At 24.4% G+C, this 14,143-nt stretch overlaps 2 protein-coding genes and 1 long non-coding RNA gene across 9 annotated transcripts in view; 1 reads left to right on the plus strand and 2 right to left on the minus strand.

Moving 5' to 3' along the window:
- Window positions 1-3,170: 3,170 nt before the first annotated feature.
- On the minus strand, window positions 3,171-3,871 carry LOC126901690 (uncharacterized). The gene is made up of 3 exons (XR_007703092.1): window positions 3,643-3,871; window positions 3,416-3,558; window positions 3,171-3,239 (listed from the first exon to the last, which is right to left on the minus strand). It is a non-coding gene; the product is annotated as an uncharacterized LOC126901690 (long non-coding RNA).
- Window positions 3,872-4,300: 429 nt separating this feature from the next.
- On the plus strand, window positions 4,301-12,576 carry LOC126902887 (nucleolus and neural progenitor protein-like). 7 transcript variants are annotated; one of them, XM_050680567.1, is made up of 6 exons: window positions 10,623-10,853; window positions 10,916-11,095; window positions 11,164-11,277; window positions 11,335-11,466; window positions 11,557-11,693; window positions 11,761-12,576. In XM_050680567.1, exons 1-6 carry the CDS (start codon window positions 10,776-10,778, stop codon window positions 11,927-11,929), a joined length of 810 nt encoding a protein of 269 aa, XP_050536524.1. In that variant the 5' UTR covers window positions 10,623-10,775; the 3' UTR covers window positions 11,930-12,576. The 7 variants fall into 7 exon arrangements, with proteins under 7 accessions (XP_050536522.1, XP_050536521.1, XP_050536525.1 ...); XM_050680565.1 differs by lacking the exons at window positions 10,623-10,853; window positions 11,557-11,693; window positions 11,761-12,576 and adding exons at window positions 4,301-4,573; window positions 5,904-6,067; window positions 6,383-6,813; window positions 6,876-7,006 and having other exon boundaries at window positions 10,916-11,366; XM_050680564.1 differs by lacking the exons at window positions 10,623-10,853; window positions 10,916-11,095; window positions 11,164-11,277; ... (1 more) ...; window positions 11,557-11,693; window positions 11,761-12,576 and adding exons at window positions 4,301-4,573; window positions 5,904-6,067; window positions 6,383-6,813; window positions 6,876-7,006; window positions 10,324-10,364.
- LOC126902885 (DNA polymerase epsilon catalytic subunit 1) overlaps window positions 11,584-14,143 on the minus strand; it is a 30,896-nt gene continuing 28,336 nt past the window's right edge. The window contains exons 25-30 of the mRNA XM_050680561.1: window positions 13,367-13,498; window positions 13,045-13,307; window positions 12,841-12,970; window positions 12,428-12,639; window positions 12,230-12,362; window positions 11,584-12,173 (exon numbers count right to left, since the gene is read on the minus strand). Coding sequence (XP_050536518.1) covers window positions 12,012-12,173; window positions 12,230-12,362; window positions 12,428-12,639; window positions 12,841-12,970; window positions 13,045-13,307; window positions 13,367-13,498 — 1,032 coding nt within the window. The 3' untranslated portion in view covers window positions 11,584-12,011. The remainder of the gene's footprint in view (window positions 12,174-12,229; window positions 12,363-12,427; window positions 12,640-12,840; window positions 12,971-13,044; window positions 13,308-13,366; window positions 13,499-14,143) is intronic.

The following is a 14,143-nucleotide window of genomic DNA, read 5'->3' on the forward strand; positions in this document are numbered from 1 at the left end:
CAGTGTTGGGCGTTAGACAAGAAAATAGAGCAGAGATGAGAATGCTTAGATGGATGAGTGGAGTGACGAGAGAAGATAGAATAAGGAACGAACATATAAGAGAGGTATAAGTATAGCGTCAATAATGGATAAGATGAGAGAAAATAGACTTAGATGGTTTGGTTATGTTATAAGGAGAGAAGAAACGGACGCTATAAGAACAGTTATGGAAATTAATGTTGAAGGATGAAGAGGTAAAGGAAGACCAAAAAAGAGATGGAGGGTGTTATTTAATGCAATATGATGACGGCTGAGTGATTAATTCAATGTCTACACAAAAAAAAATCTAAAACTATATGAGACTCATAAAGCCACGGAGGCGAAGAACACACTACCCAAATTCCCATTATAATATTTTATCTAAATAATTTAATATCCAGTTTTATTATAAAAGTAATTATTTGTGAACAAATTATTTCTTTTAAATAATATATATATATTTTTTAAATTGTCAAACATATATACAAAACTTCAACATAAAAATAAATTACTGCTACAATAGTAGTATAATGTATAATATGTGGTATGGTTGGGTCCAGTATAGATGATATCTGACAGTGATTAAAACCACTATCATAAAAAACACTTCTATGCAAATCTGTAGATAGTTTTTAATTTTAAGAAATTGGTTGATTATTCTAAAAGCAAAATTAACTCCTATTCCTATGATTATTCCTAATTTGTAGTTGATTTATAAGTATAATTTATGAATAAATATCTATTAAAGCAATTCAACGAAGTATAAAATTGATATTTAATAATTTAGTATTGGAATTTTTTTGAAAAATTTATAAAAAATTATAAAGTAGTTATTACTTTTATGGCAAACGTGTATAAAAATTGAAGTGCATGACACAGAACTTTTTAGATAATAATTTGTTGTTAATTATGAATAAATAGTCTGCAAACAATTTCATCAGAGTAAAAAAGATACTTTTATTATTCAATTTTTCGTGCTAATTTCAGCTCAGCAATTATACGTTTTCCATCACCAATAATTTTTGATATGATTACTAATTAGTTAAAAACTATAGGATATAACTATAAGGAAAATAGTTCTGAATATTTCAATTATATCATTTATTTAAACATAAAAAATTACATAGAAATTATTAATATTTCTTTTGAAATGATTTATTACGATAAAAAAATAATTTTTTTAATAATTGTTTTTAAATGATAACAGATTTTAATTTTTAATATTTTAAAAATAATCAGTGTAAAATATCATATTTAACATATTTTTTGGGTATTTTAAAGTTGATTTTTTGAAAGTTTATAATAAAAAAAAGTTGAATTTGTTACCATAACTTTAAGCTCAACTTCTAGTTTGAAATTTACATTATTGAATAGAAAATTTTATGAGAATAAAATGTTAGTATTGTTAATATTTAGTCAGGAAATTGTATAATTACTATTTACTGTAAATTTATCAGAAAAACACTTTATAGTGAAATTAATACCTTCTCAATTTCAAAACGAACCTAAAAATTGAAAAAATTAGTAATTTTTAAATTTCTAATTTTTTTGGGGGATTTTCCCCATATATATGGGAAACGAGGGAAATTTTTTCATTTTTTGAGGGTAATGTCTTGGACTAGATACTATTTGTGATCTTTTGATATATCGTTGAAAAAAATCAGTCCTGTGAGAGCTAAGAAAAAGTGGTAAAAGACACAAAAAAAACACATCATAGTAAAATTAATACCTATTAAGCTTCGCATCGAAGCCAAAAATTAACTATTTATTTAATATCAAATTATTTTAATTTAATAATAAATTCAACAATAAATGTTATTATAATTATAATATTCACTGTTATTTTTTATTTTTAATAATTAATATTATTGGAATGTAATATGCTCTTATTTATATATATAGACAATAACAATGTGGTATAATTATTAATGTATATACTTAGCTCCAAATATCATAAATTAGCAAACCTAGTTTTTTAAATTTTGGATATTTTTAATAAATAAGGTATAAAGTATTCAAAAAATATTGTATTCTTTTGGTTAGCTATTTTAATAATTTTAGAAATTAAACAATTAAAACAACTTTAGTCAATATATTAAAGTTGTTATTTAAAAAAAAATTGTTACTTTTTAAATAAATTATTCAATCAATTTAAATGATACGTATGCGTATGAAATCGTATGGATGTGAATATAACAAGATACTTTATTATTTTGTATTATTATTTATTGTATATAAGATATTTTGTTTAATAATATATCCATGTTTTAGAATGGTTAATTACGGTAATTTTTGTTACAACATAGTAATTATTTTAATTTATTCNTCCCACTCCAGTTCCGGCGCATTGCAGTCACCTATCATTGTTTATTTTGATTAGTCAGTGAATGGGTCCCGGTCCCCATTAATTCGGATAATTGGAGTTCTACTGTAGTTGTATTCGTATATTTTATGATAAACTTTATTAGGCTACTTAGTAGTATTTTGAATATTTATAATATAAAATAATACTATATTTCAAGATAGAAGTGTGATGTCCGCAAACTAATTTATTAAGTACAAATTACTTTAATATCAATAAAAAGTCGAGTTTAAAAATGAATAAATAATACCTTTACTAAACATATAGTAAATTAATAAAAAGAAGTTCACTCATTAGCCGTGTCGGTTCGGTATCACTGACTAGTGGTACTCAGGCAAGTTACCCTAAGATAATTTACCCTAACCCTGAATTTTGGATAGTTTATTACTCGGTGGCTAATGATTGTATAGTCACCGAGTTTACGGTGAAAATTTTAGTTTAAAATGCACTAAGAAGTATGTTATCACTTTAAGGGCACCTAATTCCTTTCAAGGGATATTGCTCAGTTTTGGGTCGATCCTTTCAAAACTCAGTACAAATCAAATACTACAGGAAACGATAAATTATAAGTTATGTTATATGGTTTGTTTCATTGTGCCTAAAGTCTGGTCACAGTGAGACACCATAACTATTTTTAAAAAAAATTTTCTAGTTTGAAAAAGTGCTTCATTTATTAAATTTATTGATATGTATTTAAAAAGTTTATTTATTTGCATTATTATTATTAATTAAATAATATGATAATTTTTTGAAAAAAATATAAATTAATATAATATTTTTAAGCCTATATCCTACCTCTTGTTCATTTGAAAATATTTCAATAATTGAAGAAATTTTCCAAAAATAAAAATCAGTTTCCCTAAAACAAATATTTAATATAACATAAGTTTAATAAATAGAAATATTAAATTAGAATAAAACTAATGGTCTAAGATTTTTTATCTAGGAACATTTTTATGCACATACACTATTTTAATTTACACCCATACATTTTTAATTTATAATAAATATTTAAAATAACATAGTGTATATTACTGAGCTTTGTCTTGAAATAAATAATTTATTAAAAGTTTCATAAGTATGTTTTGAGCATCATCCGATAAATGTTCATGTTTTAATTTTGCATCAGTCAAAATAAAATGACCATCATTATTTCAATGCAGCAAGCTCATAATAGACTAAAAGTAATACATATTGTTTTATAATTTGTCATACTTAAAGAATGAAATTTTATTAGTATATTACCTACAAAGTTTACTTACTTATATGTTCCATACTCGGAATATGAGAAAAATGTATTAGAATTAGTTTGCACATTTACACATTCATCACTTTCATTACTATTCAAAACACTTCCTACAATGATAATTCCACTCAAATTGTTATATTCTTCGTCATGTGACAGTATAATTATTTAAAATATCACCTACTTGTATTTAAAATAAAAGTGTAACAGCTAAAAGCACACTACATTTAATTGATACCATAATGAAAAATTATAAATTAATATTTTATCAAGAATGCATAATATTTTTCTTTAAAACATTTATCATGAAACTCTTGATCAAAAATACACCACTAACCAAAAATAATAATGTCACACATTAAAAAAACATGAATTTTATTAATATTAATTATAGGTGAATATAAATAAGAAATAGTTATTTTATGTCATATCATGAATACGTTTATTTAAAATCTAACAAGATACATTTTTATTAATTACATAAATTATTTATATAAAGCAGTTGATACACACTTTTCGAAATATTCAAATGATTGATTTCCGCCAAAAATTTTAATTTTATCATATTTTACACTATGCGTTGATTGGTTGAAATTGACTACTTGAGCTATAAAACTCGCAATGCTTTAACAGCTGTTTTAGAAGTGACAAACCGTATTTTGAGCTACATCATTTATTCTGTGGCTACATTGAAGAAAACGTTGGCCCATTGAGTAACCAGTCTTATCGTGGCTATAATCTAACATTTGTAATCGAGCGTTTCGGTTACGCTTTATATTTAAATGAAGTCTTAAGACAAATAAACAATTTTAATGTTGAATCATTCAACATTAAAAATTAAACCGATTCCTTTAGAATTAATTAAAATATTTTTTTAGCGATGAACTGCTGGAACATAGTAAGTCTTCCACATCCTATACCAATTTGCCATCGTAATGTTACCAAAGGTATACATATCTTATTTCATAATGCAAAATCTTAAGAATATGGTGTATAGTTATTCCAGAATAAACTAAATTTAGCCTATTCTGTGCTGCTTAATCATGGGGAAAATCAGAATTTTCCAAAATCCAGAAAATCTGATTTAAAATCCGGATTTCAGATTTTGTGTTATAAATCAGGTTTTTGGATGTATTTTTTTATTAATGGTTATATAGTCACAACTGCAATTAAGACAGTTGAAATAACTGAATATTCGGTTTTTATTTCTGCTTTTATTAGAGTTGTCACTGTATTAACCATTCATTTTTTCTGTGCGGGTATAAATATAATAATTAATCAGAAATAGGCCAAAAAAATATTAAACCATTAAAAAATCAAGAAATTTATACTACTTAAATAATTTAAAGAAAAATTTCTCTAAATTATTATTATAGAAGAAATCTAGTGGTCAACGATAAATCAATTACTCTGTGTTAAAGAGTTAAATGCAGTTTATAAGTTTAAAGTTAAAACTTCAAAAAAATCTAAAATTCAAAATCTAGATTTTATGGATTTAAAAAAATTTAGGTTTATTTCCCATTACTATTGTTACTATAATATTAATAATAATAGTTATACATTATACATTATTTTAAGTTTACCTTGTAACATCCATATTTGTGTTCTAGAATATTTTATAAGCACAATTGAACTACAGGTCCGAGTATCTTGCAGTTCTTGCCCATCTCTATAACAACTAAAACTAACAAAAATAAAATGTTTAAAAAACTTATTATTTTAAGAAAAATTGATTGGCTAGCATTAAAAAAAAACACCTGTATATTTTTTGTTCAACAATGTTTTTTTGAGTGCTAAGCCCTTTCTTATTAACAGTAATTAATAAGTATTAAAAAAATTTTTTTTTTTTTAATAATACATTGAAATTTTGTTTTTACGATCCTACTAACTTAACTTTAAGTTAATTTAAGTAAACTAATACATTTTTATCAGTAGTTGCCATTCCAAGATCACATTTGAACATTTTGCAATTGTGTAATATTTATTAGAACTATGAAAATTCACTTAAAAAAAAATCTAAATTTTCATTAGGGAAGAGGTAAATTTACCTATAAAATAACAAGACTTGTAAATAATAAATATGTGATAGATTCCTTAAGAATTTTTTTACTTTAACTGATGTATTCAATCACATTACAGACTTAAATATTTCATTAGTCACACATTTAAAAAATTAAACCTGTTTATTATGCTTGCGTTAAAACTTTTTATTATTAATTAAATAATTTTTATTATAAACAAAATTATTTACGATTCAATCTGATTAATTTTTTTCAGTTAATATTAGACAAATCAAAGAAATGATTCAGAATGTTTTATTGCCAGAACAAGCTGCTTCTGATTTACATAAATTATATGATGAAGGAAGTCTTATGTCCAAATTAACTTGTAAAGTAAAAAGGAAATTCAGAGGAGAAAAATTGTTCAGGCGACTTAATCAGGTAATTAGATAATTTAGATTAACACCAAAGTATCAGTTATTAAATTGAAAATTTAATTTAAGTTGTCATCCAAAATTTAAAGATTACAGTTTTGTTATAGTTTTATTTAAGTTTATTAATGTTTATCTTCTCTTTGAGTAGCTTAAGAAAACACAAGAGAAAAAATTTTTATGTAGAGTTAAAAAAAAATTGGTTCTAAAGCAATTCATCTTAATAAATTTTTATCAAAATCTTTAAACAAAAATTAAAAAGTTGTTTCTTTTTTTTATAACTGAAACTATAATTTCCTAAATAATTTTTCAATTTATTTAAAAGATTACAGCAACAGTGAAAAAACTGCATAAGCTTAATATTCCTGAAGTTCTTTCAACTTTATATATAAGTTTAGAAGATTGCAACGTACCTACAAAACAAACAGGCTTGTGGGTAGGCTCAAGAATATTAGCGGCGTATAAAATAACAGAAAAATTAGAGCTAGTCAATAAAGGAGCAGCTGAATTAACAATTAAATGTCTTAATAATGGACAATGCTGGTTAGAAATGGAAATTGCCCTTGCCATGATTAGCAGAATATGGATTTTATCCAAAGCTCTTTCTAAGACTCTCTTATGTTTCTATGAACAATATTATCCTTTGGTGAGCTATTTAAAAATGGCTAAAATAGAATGGATGCCTGATTTTGAATTACCTAAAAGCATTAGTTTTCTAGATAATGATAATATTGACAAAACTTTTGATAGTTCAAGGTAATAAAAAAATAGTTAAAGTATTAAAACTATTTTCAAATTTAAAATAATATGTTTTGCAGTGAATCAGAGGAAGAATTAGTTTCTAATCCTGGTTCAGTTATGAGTCGTAAACCTGTTTTTGAAAATCCAATTGTCAAAAAAAGAAAAAGACCAGGAAAACAAATACGGTTGTTACAAGGCAAACTTAGAAGTAAAGTGATTAATGTATATAAAAAACAAAAATGTTCATAAAAAGTTATATTTTTATAAAATAAACAATAAAAAAACTTCATTATATGTATATAATATTAGTTAACTATTTTTTAGTTCCGATGCGAAGCTAAGAAGGTATAAATTTTGCTATGACGAATTTTTTTTTTTGTGTTTGTGAACGCTTAATTTTAGCTCTTGCTAGACCGATCTTGATTTTTAGTTAAAACTGCCATAGCTTTTTTAAAAATGACCGAATCAATATAATTTTTTTTTTATAGATACCTTAGGTATTTACCTATCATTTGATATATTTTTGTGAACATTTAACCCTTTACCAGTCCACAAGAATGGTTTCAAAATGGCAACTTTTTAAACTTAACTTTTGAAAATGTTCCAGAAAGACACCTTTATATATACCTTAAATTAAAACTAATTCTAATAGTAATATACTTTAATTTGTAAAAAAAAAAAATTTGACCTCTAAAAGAAAGAAAAACGTACAATTTTTGTGGAAAAATTTTCCATTTTATATTTTTAAATTTATATTGCTATAACTTTTGGAAAATGGATCAATATTATTCTTTTATAAATAATTTTTATATACCCTTTTCATCCGACATTTTTTTTTAAGTCTGATCATATCCCTTTATACAAGGGGGTCAAAACTTTAAACATGCATATTGAAACTAGGACATTTTCATTTTAATTTTTGAAAGTGTTCCGGAAATACTGACACTTTTATATATATCTTAAATTAAAGCTTATGTAATAAACTTTAATTTGAAAAAAAAAATTTGACCTCTGGATTTGTCTTTACTTATAACTATATCAAAAATGACCAAATCTCAATATAATTTCCTTTTTTTGGTACATGATGTCTTTATCTATCATTTGATATATTTTTGTGAACATTTTACCCTTTACCAGTCCACAGGAAGGGTTGATAATGGCAACTCTTTCAACTTAACTTTTGAATGGGTTTAATGGAAATACTGACACTTTAATATATATCTTAAATTAAAGCTCATGTAATATACTTTATTATGGAAAAAAGAAATTTCGGACTTTATTTTGTCTTCATGGTGAAAACAGACATCAAAGTTAATAATAAAAATACGATTTTCGTAACAAAATGTATGGAGGATCACTATAATTTTTTTGAATTGGACCATTTCCCTCTATTTATTTATATTTTATAAGTATATATATATATATATATGTTCATATATTACACTTATAATTAGAATATAAATAAGGAAATAGCAAATCATGTAGCTTTTGGAATAATCCAACAATTTTTTAAAATTAAAAACTGGCTACAGATTTGCATCGAAGCGTTTTTAATGATAGTGATTTTAATCACTGTCAGATATCACATATACTGGACCAGTGGCGTACGGTGATATTTTATGCTGGGTAAGCGCTAAAATAAAATTTCTAGTTAAAACAAAAAAAAGGTGTTTTATTAATAAAAAATTACAATCTAAAAGTTATCTATAGATAAAATCCATTAGTCTTTCTTGTTTCAAAAATTCATTTATAACTTTATCATAAAATTCCGGATTATTTTTTTCTTTATGCAGAAGTTCTTAATAATAAAATAATAACAATAATAAAGTATATTAATAACGAAAATAATACGATATGTATTGTAAGTAAAAATATTGGAATTCCGTTTTTAAAATTATCGATAAGCGCTTTCAACCGCCACATAAAAACATATATATCCTCTTCTACCACAACCGGTCATTCCTTTAAATAACGATACGGGCCAGGCAATCCAAAATACGAGCGCTTCTGTAAAGAAATTGCCTATACGAAAAAAATTCATTTAATTTTTTTTCAAAGAAACCTAATAAATTTTTTTAAATTGAATACTCAAATAAGAATTAATGAATAGTTGTAATTTTAATGTATAAGTCAAATTGTCATTTAACATTATAAATGTTAATCTTTTTATTTCTTCCTTTTTGGCGGGGCATGCGCCGCTTACCTAGCTTGCCCTGACCGCACACCACTGTACTGGACCCTACTATGCCATGTCTCCGCTGTGCTGGCTTTTTTTGTTAGCATAGTCAATAGTAATAACTATATTATGGTTTTATAAAAAATATAAATTTAGATGAGGTATGCTAGAGGAATTAAAAAATCTTAGTAATTTTAACTGGTAACTGGTAAATTGAAAATGTTAACGAACACTATTAGCTATATTTTAACTTTTATTTATATTAAAGTTACTCATATTTACCTTCAATTCATTAACCACTTACCATAATGGAAGAGGAAGTTTCGTTTTTTAGAATTCTCTCATTAATATTTAGATGAAGAATGACATTCAGTTTTAATTTTGAAACCAACTATTTCTTATTTAACCCTTGAGCTCAAACACGGCTTATATTTATAATTTTTATGTGTATTTACATTTATATAATCATTTTTCTGAATTGAATTTTTTTATTATTAATATTACAATACATTTAATTATTATGATACGAACAGTGCTCGAATTGGCCAAAAATAAGTAGGGGAGCTCAACTTAACAATTTGAAAACAGCGTCCTTAGCATTTTGAAGACCTTTTTTTTTTTTTTTTACTCATTACTTTATTTAGTATTTACTAATAAATCATATTTCATTATCATACTAATATTAAAAAAAAAAAAAAAGAGGTGGTATTTTCCACCGTCCTCCCGTCACAATAAAAAAAAGTAGTTGGGGTGCGCAAAAAAATTTAAAAGAAAGTAGAGGAGCTACGTCCCCCTGCGCACCCCCCCAATTCGAGCACTGGATACGAATATATACAATTATTATTCGTTCGTTGTAGCACATCGACAACCGATAATCAATGTGTCCACATTGCGACGCGATGCATTTATTATATGTTTTGTTCTTATTTGTTCCGTATCATCGAGTAATGGAAATTCTTAATTATTTATTTTCAAAACTCAATTCTACAGTCGGTGGCATTTACGATAAACGATATTTTGGAAAAAATACAAGTCCCAAAAAAATTATAACGTAACAAGTCACGTGGGGGTAAATATGACCCATTTCAATTTTGATGAATATTTTAAGTCATACATTTCTTTTTTGAAGGTATTTATTTATGAAAATCGATTCAATATTACTATAAAAACCATCTTCTAAATTTATATCTATAAAAACCTTTTATGCAATATAATACATCTAACCCCCACGCGACTGTTTAAGGGTTAAAGTTCTGAATGAAATAATTGTTTTATTTGTTTTGTAAAACGTAAGAGACTTGAACATAAAAATTAATATATAAGTTTCCATTTTTTTTTGGAAAATAAAGTTCTCAAACTTCTTTTGTTAGTATGAGTGAATAAAAAAGATGTGATGTACAAATGGAAAACTGAAATTATAAATATAAGGTAATTTTTTATTGTTTTAACAAAATAAATTCTAAGTTTCCTAGGAAACTATTTGAAAAATGTTTGATCAATTAATTGGTTTTTCTAAAATTACATTTTAATTGATATTACAATAATTAATAATAAGTCATAATAATTTAAATAATTTAATTAAATTTCCATATTTAATTCAAAAGTCTTACAGTAAATCTTTTTCTTAAATAAAATTATATCATAAGATAAATGTCTTCTCTTATATCTGTCATAATCAATTAAACTTTAGCTTATATATATTTATATATATATATACTTATTGTTCTATTTTATAACAAATTGTATAATACTAAAATAAAAAATAAAAAAATTTAACTTTAAGTATTATTTTCTAATTTTAATGGAAATATCAGATGGCTACAAGACCTCATACAGAATAGCACATAGATACATGCCAATAATTGCATTTGAATCTAATGTTAGACTACTATTAATAAGTAAGAGATTACTAAGTATTGTTTAATATTGTCAAATTATTAGGTGTCGCCTTTGGCTTTTGAAAAAGAGCTGTTACCAAATTCTCCTAAATTGAAGCACTGGAATTATGATACATCTACAAAAGTTAATTTTACATATAAATCTGATACTATGGATCCTATACAAAAACCAATGAAGGTTACACTGAATAAACAAGAGTATATGATGCCTCAATGTGAAAAAGTAAAAAAAATTTTTATTGAAAACATTGAACTACTATGGAGCTGATTTTTTTGTTTTTATAAATTTAGTTATGGTCTGAACCTCTCAAACCAATATATATCCCACCAACAGAATATAATAATAAATTTATACATCCAGAGAAAATGGTAGGAATAATAAAATTACCTATACCATATAGTTGTGTAAGTACTTGAGAAAATAATAGCTATAAGTTTTTAATGTATCATAAAAATAAACAGGTTCAATCAAAACTAACCAATCTAAAGGAAATTTGTACAATGAAAAGTCCAAAAACAAACAAATCTATTTCAATTCCATTATTAGTACCATATACTAGTACACATAAATTAGCCTACATTGATAAAAACTTTGTAAGATATGTATTTAATATTAAAAACTATCAATAGTTTTATGTATATATACAAAATAATTATTTTATTATTAATGAATTCTTTGAATAGGTTATCAAAAATAATTTTAACAAGAAAAATACAAAACGAACTTTATTGGTAAATGAATTATATAACAATAAGCCAATAATTAATCATCAAACCACTCTCCGTATACTTCCTAACACAATGAAAAAAATACCACATAAGTAATTAAATACAGTTCATTTTTAAAAATTTGAAAATTTAAGCAATAACAAACTGTTTATTTTGAAGTGCTCATAAAACTGAGATGACTGATGCCTATAAGAAACCAATTAATTCATTAATTAATTATGAAAATACTTTTGAAATACCAGTTTCAGTTTCACATAACTCAGCATTAGCTCAAATATTATCTGTTCCAGAAATGTATACAACTGAATACTCAAAAATTGGTGGATAATGTATTTCCACTTTGTATAATTAATCTCAATAAATTTATTTAATTTTTATAATAATTATCTAAAACTATAAGCAGAATAGTTTTAGTTCAAGTACTGTTGCAAAATTTGATTTAGAACTGACATATCATAATAATCTGCTATTGCTTTAAATGTTTTTAGGTATGACACAATATCAATTTTAGTAATTACTGTAGTGTAACTTCCAGCACAAGAACAGTATGCATTTAAATTTTCCATTTTAATCTAAAAAGAGAAGTAAATAATATTATTTTTTTTTATGAATAAATAATCTAAGGTACCTGTGCACATGTTTTACATTGTAAATCTTGTAAAGTATGGGCCATAGCTTTTCTACTAAGAGCATCAATCAAATAATGTTCAATAAGGGAATTATCATAGTGACTATTGCAGTTTGGACAAAGCCATGTTTTTCTGAATTTAATTTATTAAATCAATAATAATTACAGATTTAAATTTTTTTCAATTGTAATTCTTACTTTCCATCAATAACAGTACGATGAGAATCTTTGCATAGATCTATATCTCTACAATGATTGCATCCTTTACAAATAATTTCAGGTAATATCCATGACAGACATGGATCATTCCATTCAGCTTGATCACTAAAATCTCCAATACCTATTAGTCGCAAAAGATTTCTTCGTAGTCTCATTACATCATCTTCAATCCCATAATCCAACGAAAGTACCTATAATATGACAATATTTTTTTATTATTTACATATATACTTGATAAAACAAATTGTGTTAAGAAATATAATTCTATTAACTTGAAAATTATAATTCAAATAAAATATTAAGAACTCAATAACATAACTATAAATAAATTTCAAAAAAATGTAGTACATTAACACCCTGATAATAATGTAAATAATGAAAAATTAAAGTACTTTACAAACAGTTTTAACAAACTGAAGTGCTGGGTTTAAATGTTTTCCTTTATTTTGCAAAAATGGAGACAATGTATTTTGATGCTCAATATCCAATACTGGGTATTTCTTATGAATTTTTTGTGTTATACTATTTTTTTTAAAAATATAGTAATATATATTAGTAACAACAGTAATTAGTAATGTAATAAAATTTATTCTTACGTAAATAATCTGGTAGTTAACTCCTCTGAAATTATTGTTTTTGCATATTCAGCAATATTTTCACAAGAAGCAACACCTAACATATTGCTTTGAGTAACTTGAGACAATGATTCTGAAATACGTTTTATTGTAACAGAATCAATTGATTTCATATACTTATAAATAGCACTCATATATAAAGCAATAGTTTCTTCAAAATGTTTACGAGAATGACAAACATTAGGAAGAAATTCAGCAACATTCCAATTCATTTCAATACCCACCTAAAATAATGAAGAAATTAAAATTATTTTATTTTATTTTAAGTAAACTAAAAACATACATCATCATCTAATCTAATTGTATCATGGTCCTTCAAAAGCTGTTCAACATCCTCATTAGCCATATCGATAATATCTCCCATAGCTTCTTTTAATTGATCTGAAAATTTTGCTTTAACTCCAGAATAATTCCACTGAATAAACATTTTAAATGAATAAATTAAGATTTCAATTTACTTAATGAATGCCACAATATATATATAATATATGCACAAAAAAAATCGATCTTCGAAATGTTTATGAGATACCTCATAAATGTATTATATACATTAAAATAAACATTTTATGAAAATTTGACGTTAAAAAAATGTTTACAGGTCGCTCAACGCGTTTCAATAAAATTGACCAAAAATACTCAAAAAAACATAAAATGTCATTATTTATTCAATTTTTGTTCAAATTTCTTACTTAGTACATCTAAATTGTTCGTTTTTTAATGCTGAATAATAATAATTAGAATTGTAAGTCCAAAATTGATTGCATAAAGTCCATAAAAAGCTTAAAAATATGGTTAAGTTCTACGAACACTTAAGTAAACCAAAAAAATTTTTTTTTTAATTTGATTAATATTTGTGTGTATTTAAGAGGAAAAAATATTTTCCACTAATGTTTAAAACTACTACCTTTTTTTTAGATTAGAACGTTAGCTAGAATATACGATGTACATAAAAATAAATGAAAATATTGTCAAATTTTACTGTTTCCTTTTTACATTTTTTTATTTTAAAATTTGGCATTAGCTACATACATATATATTTATAATTATAAAAATAAAAATT

The sequence above is a fragment of the Daktulosphaira vitifoliae genome, unplaced genomic scaffold (genome assembly GCF_025091365.1).
Source record: "Daktulosphaira vitifoliae isolate Bord-2020 unplaced genomic scaffold, ASM2509136v1 Scaffold_3, whole genome shotgun sequence".
Classification (NCBI taxonomy): Eukaryota; Metazoa; Arthropoda; class Insecta; order Hemiptera; family Phylloxeridae; genus Daktulosphaira; species Daktulosphaira vitifoliae.

What these genes read in the sequence shown, in the direction of transcription:
- LOC126902887 (XM_050680563.1), top strand. Translation starts at nt 4,507, where the DNA reads ATGAACTGCTGGAACATAGTAAGTCTTCCACATCCTATACCAATTTGC. An exon ending in CCATCGTAATGTTACCAAAG is followed by an intron (nt 4,574 to 5,903) that starts GTATACATATCT and finishes AATTTTTTTCAG; the next exon opens with TTAATATTAGACAAATCAAA. An exon ending in AAAACTTTTGATAGTTCAAG is followed by an intron (nt 6,814 to 6,875) that starts GTAATAAAAAAA and finishes TATGTTTTGCAG; the next exon opens with TGAATCAGAGGAAGAATTAG.